Source organism: Coregonus clupeaformis, unplaced genomic scaffold, assembly GCF_020615455.1.
Source record: "Coregonus clupeaformis isolate EN_2021a unplaced genomic scaffold, ASM2061545v1 scaf0186, whole genome shotgun sequence".
Lineage (NCBI taxonomy): Eukaryota > Metazoa > Chordata > Actinopteri > Salmoniformes > Salmonidae > Coregonus > Coregonus clupeaformis.
The window spans coordinates 175,179-193,969 of NW_025533641.1; the positions used below are offsets into that span (position 1 = coordinate 175,179).

General features: G+C 45.7%; 1 protein-coding gene across 2 annotated transcripts in view; it reads left to right on the forward strand.

Annotated features, from left to right (window-relative positions):
• Nucleotides 1-18,791, forward strand: part of LOC121533084 (VPS10 domain-containing receptor SorCS3) — a 225,098-nt gene that overhangs the window by 96,047 nt on the left and 110,260 nt on the right. For both annotated transcript variants that reach the window (XM_041838846.2, XM_041838847.2), the window contains exons 3-4: nucleotides 5,098-5,197; nucleotides 9,900-10,058. In XM_041838846.2, the coding sequence (XP_041694780.1) occupies nucleotides 5,098-5,197; nucleotides 9,900-10,058 (259 nt within the window). The remainder of the gene's footprint in view (nucleotides 1-5,097; nucleotides 5,198-9,899; nucleotides 10,059-18,791) is intronic.

The following is an 18,791-nucleotide window of genomic DNA, read 5'->3' on the forward strand; positions in this document are numbered from 1 at the left end:
AAACTCTATTACAGGTGGAGCTGCACTACTCTCTGCCGACTACGCCATCAGCAGAAAAAAACTGAAGAGCTATGAAATAATAATCTGTTCCCATTCGTCGTTCCTCATTCATAATGTAAATTGCACTGCACATCCGAAGGGGGTTACTGCTGAGTGGGTGTGGACCTTTTTCAGTCTTCAGACAGAAATAATTAGGTAATCATGGGCATATGGTAGCTATTCTTAGGCTCACTCGAACATGCACACACAATCAGTGCAAAAATGTAGCATGTCAATACAGCCATAAACGGTGATGCATTTTCAAAACAAAAGATAGGCTAAGGAAATAAACTGTTTTTTACACCTGCATTTTGAGCTGAAAGTCATTCATGTTAGCAGCCAATATCAACTAGGGATATATCATATCACTTCTCTGCAGTCCAGAGCAAGCATGTTCTGTCTGCACCGTGCCATCACTTTGGAGGGCAGCATGCTTGCAGAGTTCTTGTTGCCCGACGGGTAGCCCTGTTCTTCCTCACAAATATCGTAATAAACTCGCCAGAATATGTTAAATCTTCATCCCATAATATTGAAAGCAGTGCGATGTTACAGCTGCTTGTCTTTAGACATACACTGACTATACAAAATATTAAGAACACCTGCTTTTTCTATGACATAGATTGACCAGGTGAATCCAGATGAAAGCTATGATCCCTTCAATCTTCTCTGCAGATCCTCTCAAGTTCTGTCAGGTTGGATGGGGAGCGTCGCTGCACAGCTATTTTCAGATGTTTGATCGGATTCATGTCCGGGCTCAGGCTGGGCCACTCAAGGACATTCAGAGTCTTGTCCCGAAGCCACTCCTGCGGTGTCTTGGCTGTGTTCTTAGGGTCATTGTCCTGTTGGAAGGTGAACCTTCACCCCAGTCTGAGGTCCCCAGCGCTCTGGAGCAGGTTTTCATCAAGGATCTCTCTGCACTTTGCTCCGTTCATCTTTCCCTCGATCCTGACTAGTCTCTCAGTCCCTCTCGCTGAAAAACATCCCCACAGCATGATGCTGCCACCACTGTGCTTCACTGTAGGGATGGAGCCAGGTTTCCTCCAGACGTGATGCTTGACATTCAGGCCAAAGAGTTCAATCTTGGTTTCATCAGACCAGAGAATCTTGTTTCTCATGGTCTGAGAGTCCTTTATGTGCCTTTTGGCAAACTCCAAACGGGCTGTCATGTGCCTTTTACTGAGGAGTGGCTTCCATCTGGCCACTCTACCATAATGACCTGATTGGTGGAGTGCTGCAGAGATTGTTCTGGAAGGTTCTCCCATCTCCACAGATTAACTCTGGACTTCTGTCAGAGTGACCATCGGGTTCTTGGTCATCTCCTTGACCAAGGCCCTTCTCCCCCGATTGCTCAGTTTGGCCGGGCGGCCAGCTCTAGGAAGAGTCTTGGTGGTTCCAAACGTCTTCCATTTAAGAATGATGGAAGTCACTGTGTTCTTGGGGACCTTCACTGCTGCAGAAATTCTTTGGGACCCTTCACCAGATCTGTGCCTCGACACAATCCTGTCTCGGAGCTCTACGGACAATTCCTTCGACCTCATGGCTTGGTTTTTGCACTGACATGCACTGTCAAACAGTGGGACCTTATATGGTCAGGTGTGTACCTTTCCATATCATGTCCAATCAATTGAATTTACCACAGGTGGACTCCAATCAAGTTGTAGAAACATCTCAGGGATGATCAATGGAAACAGGATGCACCTGAGCTCAATTTCGAGGTTCATAGCAAAGGGTTTGAATACTTATGTAAATAATGTATTTCTGTGTTGAATATTTTATACATTTGCAAAAAGTTCTAAAAATCTATTTTTGCTTTGTCATTATGCGGTATTGATGAGGATATATATATATATTTTAATCCATTTTAGAATAAGTCTGTAACGTAAGAAAATGTGGAAAAGGGGAAGTGGTCTGAATACTTTCCGAATGCACTGTATCATGTCACTTCTCTGGAGTCCAGAGCAAGCAAAATCATATGGCCTATTTTTAACGGTCGTTGCAGAATCGGATCGAAAGCATGTTCTGTCTGCACTGTGCCATCTCTTTGAAGGGCAGCATGCTTGCAGAGTGCTCGTTGCCAGCCAGGTAGTGTCACGCCCTGACTCTGGGGACTCTTATTTGTTGAGTCAGGGTGTGTATTTTCTTTGTTATGGAATATTTTCTATGTGGGTTCTAGTATGTGTATTTCTATGTTGGCTGGTGTGGTTCCCAATCAGAGGCAGCTGTCGCTCGTTGTCTCTGATTGGGGACCATACTTAGGCAGCCTATTGGCACTGTGTAGTTGTGGGATCTTGTTCCGTGTGAGGTATGTTGTTTGTGTACCTTGGACTTCACGTGCCGTTAGTTTATTGTTTCGTTGTGTGTTTGTTCGTTTCAAATAAACATGTATGCATATCACGCTGCGCCTTGGTCTGACCCGTTCATCAACGAACGTGACAGGTAGCCCTGTTCTTCTTCACAAATATCGTAATAAATTCACCAGAATATGTTAAATCTTCATCCCATCATATTGAAAGCAGTGCGATGTTACAGCTGTTTATCTTTAGACATACACTGAGTATACAAAACATTAAGAACACCTGCTTTTTCTATGACATAGATTGACCAGGTGAATCCAGGTGAAAACTATGATCCCTTATTGATGTCACTTATTAAGTCCACTTCAATCAGTGTAGATGAAAGGGAGGAGACAGGTTAAAGAAGGATTGTTAAGCCTTGAGACAATGGAGACATGGATTGTGTGTCATTCAGAGGGTGAATGGGCAAGACAAAAATTAAGTGATTTTGAACACAACATTAGACACGGACACGAATGATCTGTTTAGCGTGTTAACACACTATTGGTAGTTTGTTGTAACCGAGTATTGGTGCTAAACCGTGTGTTATTGGAAGCTAGCATGCTAGTTAGCTATTGCGTCATAGGATACGGTGCCCTGGGCGGTTTTCACGGAAGAATACTGTACCAAGTTAGCTAGCTGAATAAACTAAGTTAGAGTCTATTCCTAGAAAATATTGAACCGCTGTAGTTTACAACAATTATAATTTCTAAAGTGGAAGTTGGGAGAGTTATATTTGAGTGTTTCAGTGAAACGAAATGAGGGAGGCCCCGCTCTCGCTTTCTCAGATATTTAGTTAATTTCATTCCGATCTCCTTTGCATTATTGTAGCCTTTTCTGTAGCCTGTCAACTATGTGTCTGTCTATCCCTGTTCTCTCCTCTCTGCACAGGCCATACAAACGCTTCACACCGCGTGGCTGCTGCCACTCTAATCTGGTGGTCCCTGCGCGCACGACCCATGTGGAGTTCCAGGTTTCTGGCAGCCTCTGGAACTGCCGTTCTGCGGCCTACAAGGCAGAGTTCATCTCAGCCTATGCTACCCTCCAGTCCCTCAACTTCTTGGCGCTGACGAAAACATGGATTACCACAGAAAACACTGCTACTCCTACTGCTCTTTCCTCCTCTGATCATGTGTTCTCGCATACCCCGAGAGCATCTGGTCAGCGTGGCAGTGGCACAGGAATCCTCATCTCTCCCAAGTGGACATTCTCTCTTTTCCCCCTGACCCATCTGTCTATCTCCTCATTTGAATTCCATGCTGTCACAGTCACTAGCCTATTCAAGCTTAACATCCTTATCATTTATCGCCCTCCAGGTTCCCTTGGAGAGTTCATCAATGAGCTTGACGCCTTGATAAGTTCCTTTCCTGAGGATGGCTCACCCCTCACAGTTCTGGGTGACTTTAACCTCCCTACGTCTGCCTTTGACTCATTTCTCTCTGCCTCCTTCTTTCCACTCCTTTCCTCTTTTGACCTCACCCTCTCACCGTCCCCCCCTACTCAGAAGGCTGGCAATACGCTTGACCTCATCTTTACTAGATGCTGTTCTTCTACTAATCTCACTGCAACTCCCCTCCAAGTCTCCGACCACTACTTTGTATCCTTTTCTCTCTTGCTCTCCTCCAACACTACTCACTCTGCCCCTACTCAGATGGTAATGTGCCGTCACAATCTTCGCTCTCTCTCTCCCGCTACTCTCTCCTCTTCCACCCTATCATCTCTTCCCTCTGCTAAATCCTTCTCCCTCCGATCTCCTGATTCTGCCTCCTCAACCCTCCTCTCCTCCCTTTCTGCATCTTTTGACTCTCTATGTCCCCTATCCTCCCGGCCGGCTCGGTCCTCCCCTCCTGCTCCGTGGCTTGATGACTCATTGCGAGCTCACAGAAGAGGGTTCCGGAAAGCCGAGCGGAAATGGAGGAAAAAACTAGACTCCCTGCGGACCTGTCATCTTTTCACTCCATCCTCTCTACATTTTCATCCTCTGTTTCTGCTGCTAAAGCCACTTTCTACCACTCTAAATTTCAAGCCTCTGCCTCTAACCCTAGGAAGCTCTTTGCCACCTTCTCCTCCCTGCTGAATCCTCCTCCTCCTCCCCCTCCCTCCTCCCTCTCTGTTGATGACTTTGTCAACCAATTTGAAAAGAAGGTTTTCGACATCCGATCCACCCCCCCCGTAAAAAATTATAATAATAATAATAAAAATAATAAAAATATAACTTGGGTGGTTGTCCCACTGGCTATCATAAGTTGAATGCACCAATTTGTAAGTCGCTCTGGATAAGAGTGTCTGCTAACTGACGTAAATGTAAAATGTATGGCAGTAGGAGCCAGACGCACCGGTTTGTGTCAAGAACTGCAACACTGCTGGGTTTTTCACGCTCAACAGTTTCCCAGGTGTATCAAGAATGGTCCGCGGGGGTTATAAAACAGGAATGGTTTTTGCCCGGTGCAACATGGTTGTATATTTAGTTTGCATGTTATAGGATGTTATAGGAGCACTCTAGATTCCTGTAGTTACAAGGGTGAGATAGCCAAGTACTCTAAGATGCACAATAACAGGGCTATTTCACATGGTTCAAAGCCAAGATCATTGAATTAGGTCACAAACCTACCTTAAGATGTGGTTGTGGTTGAAAACAGGTGTTGGTACATAACCGCTGTCTATAAGTCTGTACGTCTGTCTGTCTGTATTTCTCTCAGTCTAAACACATTTTTTCCCTTTACAGATCAACAGACTATGGATCCACCTATGAGAGGATGAATGACAAAGTGGGATCTAAGACGGTGCTGAGTTACCTGTATGTCTGTCCATCCAACAAGAGAAAGGTAAGACAAACTTCAAAAGAATGATTTTCAATAACACAATAATGTCTAAGACTTAGAAGGATTTAATTACATTTAGTTGAATTAACTGGAACTGAATTGTTCATTGTCCATTCTCTGCTGTCGCTATTTGTTATTTCTGATCAAATCAAATGTTAACTCAAAGTGAAGGTTATACGGTAGACTAACTATACAATAAAATAAATATGGTTTGAATAAATATTTTCTTTCAAGCGTTTAAATGTCTTTGTAATTTGTGAGATGGCCAAAGTTTAATGACCTTATTTAGCTTACATTGCCTTATGCTGGCAGCTTGCTTGGACTTAGAAAGTCAGTTCAAGACTGTTACCAAGCAAAACTTAGTTATAGCCTCAGAACATTTACCATGACACAACACAGAGACCAGAAAGACCTGTTAGAAAGCCAAAACGTATTCAAGACAGAGTCTTGTTGGTTTGTAGATAAATGCTGAAGCAAAACTAATTTTAAAAAGTAGGTGTGTCTTCTCTGAGCGAAGTTTCTTTTTACTTTGGGAAGTAGACCATCTATTCCACATTATAACACAGGTGTCTCAGTCTCTCCTGAACCTTTTTAAGGGTCATGCTAAGGTTCCTCACTAGCAAACCATCCATGATTAAACTTTTCTCTGTGGGAATGTGAAGGGAAAAGGGCCCCAGCTGGCTTTCTGGGACTCCCGAAGAGAGTTAAATCAGTCCATAGATCACTAGCGCTGACCCTGAAAATCCCTCCATGGAAAGAGAGGGTTTGTGGGATACCGAGCTGATGGACATATCCCGCGTCAGCCTTGGACTCAGTAATACCTTGGTCTGACCCTGTGACTATTTTCCCACCGGCCGTCCGGACTTAGCGATAGACCCTATAGTTGAAGGTAGAGTATGCCCATCCAGCACATTTCCCAGGTACAGGGATATAGGCTAACCAAGCCAAAGACACATGAGATACATGGACAGACAACATATTTGCTGCAAGGGCCTAATCATCTCCCTTTTATGGTGATAGACTGAGGATGTTGCAGTTTGCTTCACCCCAGTTACGGAATTATGTTGTAGTAGAAGCTAGCCACATGATGTCCGGATGCCCTCGTTAGGGCCACGTTTTGTAGACAACCACTATTGACCTCTGGCTTCCACCGATCCACAATCCTCCTCACCTTATCTCTTATCTCATTATCGACGGATGAGCCCAGCTCTCTACTGGATAAGATGGGATGTTTTTTCCTCATTGCATTTGAGTGGCCAAGCATAAAATCTGCATGTATAGCATGGGAAAAACACGAAGAGGCTTATCTCTGTATCTGTTGAGATGAGGCAGTAATGACCCAACACAATATATTTGTGTATTTAATGCCTCAAGGGTGTTTTTTTCTCCCACGTAAATATAGCATTACAATCGATTCGTTTCCACACAACAAGATTCTGTTAATGTCACCGACTATATTCTCACATGTTGTCTAAAGGAAAAAAACCAGAGGCTTGACCTTTCTAAGAGAAGATAATAGATTTGAATGATGGTGCTGACATTAATCTTCAAGCTTTTAAAGAAGACACCCTTATGCATGTTCAGCATTTTTCCGAGGTCTTCTGCACAGTTTGACTCACAACCACTGCTTATAGACATATACATATAATTAATAGACATAGACATAGAATTAATAGATATTATATTTCTATGGTTGTAGCTAGATAGATATCCCAATTCACCGGAAATGAGCCTATTTATACCTTCCCTATAGAGTGCTCACTTACAGATAGGCCGCAATTGATCTGTGTTTGACATGATTCATCTGCTGTGAGGCATCCTCTCCTCCTCTCCTCCCTTTGTTTATGGTCATCAGAAGGCTCGAGCACCGTCCAACAGCAGGCTGAAGCCCCTCAGACAACACAGCAATGACTATCGCACCCGTCGCATGACGATTAGCTCGGTCGCTCGACTCCCACCGACTAGCTGAACATCAGCAGATAGCGTGCAGAGGTTATCCCTCCAACCTGTATTGATCTAATCTTTGTTACCAACCTCTCTCCTCTTTGTTGCTGGGAGACGCATTGGTGAGGAATTGGCAAGTGGATGTGGAGCGAAATCTTAATTACCTGGCGATGGTGTATTTGATGATGTGAAAGTTATTGACGATGATGTGACTATTACGTAAGCTCCCCTCGTGGAACTTAGTGCCTGTTAAAACTGATTCAGGAACAGATGGACATATCCATATCCCTATGATCCACATAAACAATCTAAGAAAGGAAATTAATTCAATCTACTGAGAGAAGGGTTATGAGAAGGCTTTTAGTCCCGTTATGGTATTTGTCCAATAAATTTTTCTACATTTTGTAAGATAAATAATGTTTGAATAGGGTTTATTCTTGAATATGTCACATGTCAAATAATGTTTACTGTGCAGGAAAATAAATCAGGTTGGTTAAAGATCAATTATCTTTGGCAGTTAATACATTTCCAGTCTTCTCCAATTCCTTTTATTCTCAACATATAAAGTGTATATTACACCTTCCAATAAATGCAACAGTGATACAGTGTATATAGGTTATATACAGAGTACAGCTATGCCCACAGCTATACAACAAGCCCTCTATAAAGATATGTCTTAATATGTGTATTAGAGTAAATATAAAGGAAGCCTGGTTGAAAAGGTCTCTCCTAAATTATTATTAGAGAGCTGAGAAACGTTCACTGTCTCCCTGTTCAGTGGTGAAGAAACACAGATCCACCCAGACCCTTCAAGGACGTCTAGCATTTGTACTTTCCCCTCTAAGTGGTGAGACAGAGAGAAAGGGCCTGACAGATGAATCAGAAATGCAATTTCCACTCATAATAAATGCTGTCGCTTAATACAATATTATGGAAAAAGTTTAGACTTTACCTTAGAAGCTATAAATTACATGTGACAAGGCCCTAAGACACTGGGAGAAATAGAGGGGGCCCTTCGCTGTCCCTCGTACCTCAGTGAGGGTAATGAATGGCACAATTGGAAGGTCAGGCCAACAACAAAAAATAGAAGGAAAAATAAAAAAGAGCGAAAAACTGGCACAGAATCCACAGTCTGTTTATTGGCTCTTAATGAAAAACAATTGATCTAAATCACCACCAGGGAGGATTCCTAGTTAAAGCTGGGGAAAGAGGGGTGGGGAGGATTTCTAGTTAAAGCTGGGGAAAGAGGGTGGTATTTTTGTCAGTGACAAATGCACTGCTGTTTTTTCCAATTCAAAACTGTTGCAGGGAAAACAAACACAGCCGTTCGGGCTGTGGCACTATCCAAGTAACGCTTTTCCCTTCTCCTTTTTCTGTCTGGTTTTAGTAGTTTTATTATAATTAAAGCCAGGTGTCAGGTTAATGTTGTATTGCATTAAATCACAAACAGAAAGCATATTTGAGCTAAGCATGTCTTATTAATCCAGATATATATGGATTAGTTTGAGAAAAAAGGCTCTGGTTCTATATAGTGGAAATGCTTTTTAGGGATGTATCTGTGTTTTGAGAGTAATGAACTGTAATGAAAATGTCTGCTTTACTTCCCCCCACAAATAAATCATATTATACCAATATATAGATAGTACACCAATAAGGTCAGATTTTGTTACAATGTGGTGTTTCATATTATATATCATACAATCTTCCAAACATAGGGCTTTATCATTATTAAGTTGTATCAATGTTGTGTACTTTCACAGTATCTTTGGTTTTATAGTATGAACATGTACTGTAATTTACATAATTGTACTTAATACGTACATTTGTGTTCCTATTATGATTTTAGTTTTACAGATCTTGCTCTGTTATTGCTTTCTCGAGAGGCTCATTTCTAACAAATGTACAGCAATACATTTACATTTTCATTGAATTCATGACAAAATGAAAGTAGAGACAGTATTATTCCTAGCATGGAATTAGGATTCCTCCCACTGTGGTAAGATAGAGCATTCCACAAAGACATGATTCTTAATTGCACAAATATTTGTTCATTCTTATCACAGATTTACAGTAGATATCATTCAAAACAAATTGCATTGTCTACACATGTAATCACACATGGTAAACGCAAAGTTATCGAGGTGTCCCTTGCTATGCAGCTGTGGTACAAAACACTATAGCACAAGTTTGGATTCTATAAAAAATGTCCTATTCTTTAAAATGGCAACTTTTTGTTGTAGTTGTGTTTTGGTCCCTCATTGTTGACTTATAGGTCCACAGGGGTATTCTGAACCACCTCTACCTCATTAAAGGGGATGTATTTGTAGAGGGGTGACTGGAAGCCAAAGTGCACCAAAGTGCAGACCTGTGAGTGCACTGGAAGAGGCCAAAAAACCATGGCAACAGAGGCGAGAGGCACATTTGTAAAATTAAGTCCAAAACAAAGTGAAGGTGTTAGTGCTAGTAGCAGCTTGATGCATGCCAAGCCCTAGACCTGGAGTGCTGACATGGCTAACTCTCTCTCTCTCTCTTTCTTTCTTACTCCTATTTATCTCCATCTCTCTCTCTCTCTCTCTCTCTCTCTCTCTCTCTCTCTCTCTCTCTCTCTCTCTCTCTCTCTCTCTCCTCACTCTCTCTCCTCACTCTCTACTCATAACTTCCCTCTCTTTCTTTCTCTATCCCTCTCCATCTCCTCCCTCTCTCACCCCCACCCCCCTTCTCTCTCTCTCTCTCCATCCCACCCCCTCTCCCTCTCTTCCAGATAATGGTGCTGACAGACCCTGAGTTTGAGAGTAGTGTGCTCATCAGCTCGGATGAAGGAGCGAGCTATCAGAAATACCGCCTCAGCTTCTACATCCTAAGCCTCCTGTTCCACCCAACACAGGAGGATTGGGCCCTAGCCTACAGCCACGACCAGAAGGTGAGCTCCATGTCATTTTTTCAACACAGTTGGTTGTTTGATACAGTATGTTTTGGATTTCAAACTGTGATACACAGTCGGATAAAGCTCCAAGCTGTTGATGTTTTATATTTTTTAATCATGGTCAATGAGTATGACCTGGCTACCAAGATGTCTATCACAACAGGGGAGTCTGGTTAAGTTGGAGGAGGGAGAAGACTGACACCTTGGGTTGCTAACTGACCCCAATCTCAGTCATAACAATGAAACTTGTGCCGATTCAGAGGTTGTCACTATGGGAGGTCCTAATGAAAAAAGAGTCTCCACACAGTCACTTCGATCAGATGCAATTTTACAGTTGTATTTCGCTAAGCTTTCAGTCTGTGATGGCCTTCGTTGGAGAATGCGAACTATACGAGTTTGTAACAGAAGCTTTTGGGCTTTTTAATGCACACTATAGATGTTGGTGATATTTTGTTTGCATTAAAAGGATAGGCCTTTGTGGACATGGAACACTCTCAGACGACAATACTTTGTGGACATGGGCCACTCTCAGAATACATACCTTTGTAGACATGGAACACTCTTAGAAGACATACCTTTGTGGACATGGAACACTCCAAGAAGACATACCTTTGTGGACATGCAACACTCTCAGAAGACATATGTACAGTTCTGATGAAACGATTCCTTAAGCATTGACGCAACGTGGAATCTGATGGTGATTAGTAAATTAGATAATGTAGTATTTTTCATTGGGAGTCCATACAAGTGCAACTTTAAAACAGTATGTTCTGTACTGATCACATATTGAGTTTTTCTATATTCAAACAGCAGTGTCTCAAGCTTTGTCAGATCTCTTTACTATTTGTCTCCAGTCTTTTTGTACTCAACGCAGGTCAATCTCTATCTCTTTACTCAATGTCTGGAGTAAACTGTTCTATTTAGAGTTCTAGAACTCTGGGTGACCTCTCTTGACTCTTATCTCAGAACGTGTAGGCAGTGTAAAGACATGATTACTGTTGATGTAGCTGTTCCTCTCTCTCTGACTAAGGGCGATGCAATTAGAGCGTCTGTGACACGTCTCAAAAAAGTATGAGGGTGGAAAGTATGGAAACAACGCAACAAAATATATAACTTTTTTTCTTTTCAACTCTCCTAATTGACTTCAGTATTGGAGCTGCTTGTCTTATAAATCTTTTGACAATAGCTGTTATTTACATTTTACATCATTTCGCAGACGCTCTTATCCAAAGCGACTTACATACATTTCCATACCAGTCCCCCATGGGAATCGAACCCACAACCCTCTACCAACGGAGCTATTGTATTTCATCTGTAGCATGATCTGGTCCATGTATCGTCATTAATTGGTAATTTGATTCAAAAGACAAAGTGGAAAAAGGGAAAACCTGATAGATTTTCGGTTTTGGTTACTGAATTTGCAAAATTACAATTGGAAATCAACTTGTATTCTAATTTATTGTGTCAAAATTGGAAATGTAATAATGGAAAACAAATAACAACAAAATGTCGATTTTTGTTTTTCCTTTTTCATACCCAGAAGTACACGCCCCCTCATAGAATATTCACAGGGCTTAAGGGGTGTGTTTACAGCCTAGGTTGGCAGCACAAAGTATGGATTAGACAGTGTGAGTGTGACAGGAAAATAAAAAATACTAAGATGCATAATTTATTATTAAGTTTGCATGCCAATAGAACAAACTCAACAACAATGGAACAAAGTTGGCTTGGCTAGCTAGCACTGGCTGGCTACTGCTGGGTGTGTGTGAGAGTGTGTGTGTGAATGTGTGTGTGTGTGTGTGTATGTGTGTGTGTGGTCCAAACCTTTTTCGTACAGTTAAGGTGTTGGATTGAATTTGCTACAATATACTTCCATCATTAGTTTCATTGACCCTCCCTTTTAACTGCCACAAATTGACACATTTTTAGCTACAACTTCTGAGTCCATTGGAAAGGATCAGCTTGAGCAAATTAAGGTGTCAAATCACTGATCTACAAATAGTATTCCCTGTCAAATAATAGGCTTTATGTGATTAAGATTCGCCTCCCCTGGCACAGGCGATCCCCCCACCAATCACACATGCACAACCAGACATTGATTGATTGGAGACAGCTTGTTTCAATTAAAAAACATTTCCTAGGATTTTCTACTTGCAGCAACTAGACAACCTCAGGCCTGAGTTGTTTTGTGCAGTTCAGTTATTCATGTAACACCCTCCCTGAAAGCAAAGATGATATTTTTCTGAATGCATTTATAGTCTGAGATGTATTGGTTTCGGGGGGTTGGGAAGCTAGTTGTGGACGTCTCAAGAGAGAAGTGAAGACGAACCTTTTAAAAAGTCCCCTCGACTCGAGTTGTATTCCATTCTTAACATATTGCATCTTGGCTCACACACCTCGTCGGACCTGCGAGACAAGGCCTTGGGTCCCTAATGGATTGTGTAAAGGATATGTTCATCAAAACGTTAATTTGGTGGTACCGTTGAGTTCAAGTATTCAGTACACATTGCAGTTACTGTGGTCACTTGGGGATATGGGGTTTTGGTTTCATTACGTAGTTAGAAGTGTTTATGAGAGCAGACAATTCACCTCAGAAAAAGCTGATAGTGTAGATAAAATGACATTAGCACAGACAGACAATGAACATTGATTGTGAGAAAATATCCAGTTTATGTCCATTTATCTATTGCCAGTCTATCATGTCTATCATGAAGCTTATCAATATCTAGCCTGTTTAAATGATCCAAGATGGCGTAGCAGTGTGGTCGTGGTCTCTTGTGTGTCCATGTAAATAGCCTGTATTTTTTTGTCCTTTTCATCCTTCTACTAAATATACTTTCCTGCAACCCATCTCACTCAATGTGGAACGGATTCTATTATTTACTCACCTTTATCTAGAATCTCCAGTTGTAACTAGCTAGCCAGCTAACTAGCTAACTAGCTACTTGCTTTTAGCCACTGTTAGTGGTTTTCACCCAGAACATCGGATTTTCTGCCGGAATAACTGTAACGATCCCTGCAGTCTGAGTCGGTTCCTGTCTGTGTACTAGTTTTTCTGCTCGGGATCTCCAGTTTCCCGAGGGTTCTGGAACGCTCCCTGCCTGGTTGCCGGGCAACGTTGCTAGGCGGGAGCTCTCTTGATTTCCGCACCTGCATCCCATCAGCAATCTGCACACCTGGTCCTGATCATCACCCTTCTTAGGCTCTGTCCTAACATCCATTCCCTGCCGGATCGTTAGCCATGAACAGTATGTTTATCGGTGGATCAGCCTTAGAGCATATAGCGTTAGTTTTGTTGTTTTGCACCTTGTTTGCTTGTTTTGTACTTACCTCCGTTTTGTTCCATCTGCAGTCACTCATCCGGAACCTTCACCCAACCTCTGCCTGATGGTCGGCGGCTGCCGAGCCATTACTGGACCTACCACTGCACCCTCAACAACCCATCCACGCCACCCGCTCTGTTCCCTGGATTATTCAGCCTCACTCGTGGATCTATTAAATAAACACTCACCTTTGTTTCAACTTACCTTGTCCTGGTCTGCTTCTGGGTTCTGGCTTAGTAAACCGTGACAGAACGATCCGGCCAGTAATGAACCCAGCGGACCTGGACTCTGTTCGCCATGCCATTACCCATCAGGAGAAGATGTTGGGCCATCATAGCACGGCACTACAGGAGATCGCGTTGTCAGTTCGGAACCTTTCTACCGGTCTGACGGAGGTCCAGAACCAGCGCAAGTTTCCGGTGGAGGATCCACTACCGGTTTCACCCATCTCACCTGCCGCTTCTGGAGCTGTGTCCTTCCGTGAGCCCAAGGTTCCGACGCCGGATAAATATGAGGGGGAGCTGGGAAGATGCCGTTCTTTCCTTATGCAGTGTGGGTTAGTGTTCGATCTACAGCCCTACTCTTATGCCTCAGACAAGGCTAGGATAGCCTTTGTGATTGAGTTGCTGCGTGGTCGAGCGCTGGAGTGGGCTTCAGCCGTTTGGGAACGACAGGACCCCTGCATGGCTTCATACCAGGGGTTCACGGCCGAGATGAGGAAGCTCTTCGACCATTCCGTCCGAGGGAGGGACGCAGCTAGGCGCCTGTTTTCGCTTCGCCAAGGAACTCGCAGCGTGGCCGACTTCGTGATCGAGTTCAAGACGTTGGCTGTGGAGAGTGGGTGGAATGAGGAGTCTCTGCAAGCGGCCTTTTACCAGGGTCTGTCGGAGCAGCTCAAGGATGAGTTGATCTCCTATCCGGAGCCTAGTGACCTGGACAGCTTGGTAGCCTTGTCTATTCGGGTGGATAATCGAGTCCGAGAGCGAAGGAGGGAGAAGCAATGGATTCCGTCCAATCGATCAGCTTCTCAGGTTCCAGTCGGGTCGGGGATTGGACCAGAATACGTCGATCATCGTCCACCACACAGGATTAGTGGGGAGGTCCTGTCTCCCGATTCTGAACCCATGCAAGTAGGGCGGCACGGGTTAACCAAGGAGGAACGCCAACTCAGACGTAGGACTAACTGTTGCCTCTACTGTGGTGGTTCGGGACATTACCTCGCCACCTGTTCCCGGCTGTCGTCAAACTGCGCGGCTCGCTAAAGTTGGGAGGACTTTTAGCGAGCCAGTTTCGACCTCTCAATACCTCTGTCAGACCCCGTTTCCCGGCTACCCTTATGAACAGGAATCAGAGCTTAGCGATTAACGCTTTTATCGATTCAGGTGCCGATGGAAGCTTTCTTGATGCCGAGTTGGTGGAACAGCTGGGGCTTTCCAAGGAGCAATTGCCGGAAGCCATTGAAGCGACCACTCTGAACGGCAGTAGTCTGGCACGTATCACAATGAGGACTGAACCGGTTAAGATGCTGTTGTCGGGGAATCATTCGGAGATGATTTCATTCTTCATTCTGCCGTCTTCCCATGTTCCTCTGGTCCTTGGATACCCCTGGCTGAAGGAACACAATCCCACGTTCGATTGGGTGATGGGCAAGGTAACGAGTTGGAGCCTTGATTGTCATGCTAACTGTCTCAAGACTGCCTGTCCCCATTCGGTTCCCAGTCAGGTGATTGAGGCTAAACCCCCAGATTTGTCCCTGGTTCCCGAGACATATCACGATTTGGGGGAAGTGTTCAGTAAGCAGAAGGCTCTGTCACTCCCTCCCCACCGACCATATGATTGTGCCATCAACCTGTTCCCTGGAGCCGTCTACCCCAAGGGAAGGTTATACAGTATCTCCCGACCTGAACGTGAGGCTTTGGAGACCTACATCAAGGAGTCCCTAGCTGCTGGTCTCGTTCGTCCCTCGTCATCACCCCTGGGGGCAGGATTCTTCTTTGTGGGTAAGAAGGATGGCTCTCTTCGACCGTGTATTGATTATCGGGGGTTGAATGACATCACGGTCAAGAACAAGTATCCCCTGCCCTTGATGAGCTCTGCCTTCGACTCCTTACAGGGTGCTACGGTGTTCACCAAGCTAGACCTACGCAATGCGTATCACATGGTCCGGATCAGAGAGGGGGACGAGTGGTTGACGGGTTTCAATACACCGATGGGTCACTTCGAGTATCAGGTGATGCCGTTTGGACTGACCAATGCCCCAGCGGTATTCCAGAGTATGGTGAACGACGTCCTGAGAGATATGATCGGTCTCTTTGTGTTTGTTTACCTGGATGACATTCTGATCTTTTCGAAGGAACCTTCCGACCACGTCCAGCATGTCCGGCAGGTTCTGCAGCGATTGTTGGAGAATCGCCTGTTCGTGAAGGCCGAGAAGTGCGAGTTTCACGCCCACACGACATCCTTCCTCGGGTACATCATCTCCAGGGGAGAGATTAGGATGGACCAGGAGAAGGTTAGAGCGGTTCTGGAATGGGCCCAGCCCGGTACGAGATTGCAGCTCCAGAGATTTTTGGGGTTTGCGAATTTCTACCGCAGATTCATCCGGGATTACAGCCGTGTGGCCGCTCCGTTAACTGCCTTGACTTCCAGTATCAGGACCTTCAAGTGGAATCCGGAGGCGGATCGAGCGTTTCTGGATTTGAAGAGGCGATTCACCAACGCACCGATTCTCTCTCAACCGGACACGGCCCGTCAGTTCGTCGTTGAAGTGGACGCGTCTGATGTGGGAGTTGGCGCCATCCTGTCGCAGCGATGCTCCACGGACAGTAAACTCCATCCCTGCGCCTACTACTCTCGTCGCCTTTCGCCTGCGGAGAGGAACTACGATGTGGGTAACCGGGAGCTTCTCGCGGTGAAACTTGCCTTGGAGGAGTGGCGCCACTGGTTGGAGGGGGCGGAGCAACCGTTTATTGTCTGGACTGACCACAAGAATCTTGCTTACGTGCAATCGGCTAGACGTCTCAACTCCCGTCAGGCCAGGTGGGCGTTGTTTTTCGGACGATTCAATTTTTTCCTGACGTTCCGACCTGGATCTAAGAACGGCAAGGCGGACGCCTTGTCCCGGATGTTCTCCAAGACGGAAGAGAGTGGGTCCAAGACCGAGACGATTCTCCCCGGAACTGCGTCGTGGGAGCAGTTATGTGGAAGATTGAGGAGGAGGTGATGGCGGCCCTTCGGACGCAGCCCGGTCCCGGTAACGGTCCACCCGGTCGGTTGTTTGTGCCTGAGTCGGTTCGTCCTGCTGTCCTCAAATGGTCCCACGCCAGCAAGATGGCTTGTCACCCTGGCGTGGCTCGGACGATGGCGTTTCTTCGCAGACGTTTTTGGTGGCCTGCCATGGCCGAGGATACTCAGGGTTTTGTTGCTGCCTGTCCAGTGTGTGCGCAGAATAAGAGTACCAATCGGCCCAGCTCTGGACTACTTCACCCCCTTCCTATTCCCCGGCGACCATGGTCGCATCTGGCCCTGGACTTTGTCACTGGGTTGCCCTCTTCTGAGGGGAACACGGTCGTTCTGACTATCGTGGACAGATTCAGCAAGTTCGCCCACTTTGTGCCAATTGCCAAGCTTCCCTCTGCCTCGGAGACGTCCGAGATCCTGGTTAGGGAGGTTTTCAGGGTCCACGGTTTGCCCAGTGATATCGTTTCCGACCGTGGCCCTCAGTTTACCTCTGCTGTCTGGAAGTCCTTCTGTTTGGCTATTGGAGCTACAGTCAGTCTCACATCTGGTTTTCACCCCCAATCTAATGGTCAGGCGAAGAGAGCCAACCAGAAGATGGAATCCACGCTACGCTGCCTTGTCTCCTCCAACCCCACCTCCTGGGTCTCTCAGTTGCCTTGGGTTGAGTATGCCCACAATACTCTCCCTACATCTGCCACTGGGATGTCTCCCTTCCAGTGCCTGTATGGCTACCAACCTCCCTTGTTCCCTTCTCAGGAGAAGGAGCTCTCAGTGCCCTCTGTTCAGGCCCATATTCGTCGTTGCCACCGGACCTGGCATCGGGCCAGAAAGGCACTCCTTAGAGTTTCGGACCGGTATCAGCTCCAGGCGAATCGTCGCCGGATCCCCGCTCCCACCTATACCATCGGAGATAGGGTCTGGTTGGCCACACGGGATCTTCCTTTACGGACTGAGTCTAGGAAGTTGTCACCGAAGTTCATTGGTCCGTTTGTGGTGGAGAAGGTGATCAATCCGGTTGCAGTTCGACTCAAACTACCGAGAACGCTCAGAGTCCATCCCACCTTTCATGTCTCCTGCCTCAAGCCTGTTCTCCTCAGTCCTCTGTTGCCTCCTCCGCCTCCTCCTCCTCCTCCTCGGATGATCGGAGGTGGTCCTGCCTACACGGTGCGACGCATCATGGATTCCAGACGGCGGGGCCGGGGTTTCCAGTATCTCGTGGACTGGGAGGGGTATGGTCCTGAAGAGAGGAGTTGGATTCCGCGGCGACAGATCCTAGATGCTGACCTCATTCGTGACTTCTACCGCCTCCATCCTGGCGCTCCGGGAGTCCGCCCGGTGGCGTTCGTCGGAGGGGGGGTACTGTAACGATCCCTGCAGTCTGAGTCGGTTCCTGTCTGTGTACTAGTTTTTCTGCTCGGGATCTCCAGTTTCCCGAGGGTTCTGGAACGCTCCCTGCCTGGTTGCCGGGCAACGTTGCTAGGCGGGAGCTCTCTTGATTTCCGCACCTGCATCCCATCAGCAATCTGCACACCTGGTCCTGATCATCACCCTTCTTAGGCTCTGTCCTAACATCCATTCCCTGCCGGATCGTTAGCCATGAACAGTATGTTTATCGGTGGATCAGCCTTAGAGCATATAGCGTTAGTTTTGTTGTTTTGCACCTTGTTTGCTTGTTTTGTACTTACCTCCGTTTTGTTCCATCTGCAGTCACTCATCCGGAACCTTCACCCAACCTCTGCCTGATGGTCGGCGGCTGCCGAGCCATTACTGGACCTACCACTGCACCCTCAACAACCCATCCACGCCACCCGCTCTGTTCCCTGGATTATTCAGCCTCACTCGTGGATCTATTAAATAAACACTCACCTTTGTTTCAACTTACCTTGTCCTGGTCTGCTTCTGGGTTCTGGCTTAGTAAACCGTGACAATAACTGAATCACTGAACCTTAACACCAGATCGCAACTAGCTAGCCGCAACCGAATGGATGTCGAATGGATGTTGCTGTAGGCTAATCACCACTGCCCCAGAAGCAAGCACCACTTAGCCTTGAGCTAGCCCCGAGCAAGCCCATATCCCGGCTATCTACCTCTCTGTCTACCGAATGGGAGTAGCCAGCTAACTAGCTACTTGCTATTAGCTACTGTTAGTGGTTTTTCACCATTGTCC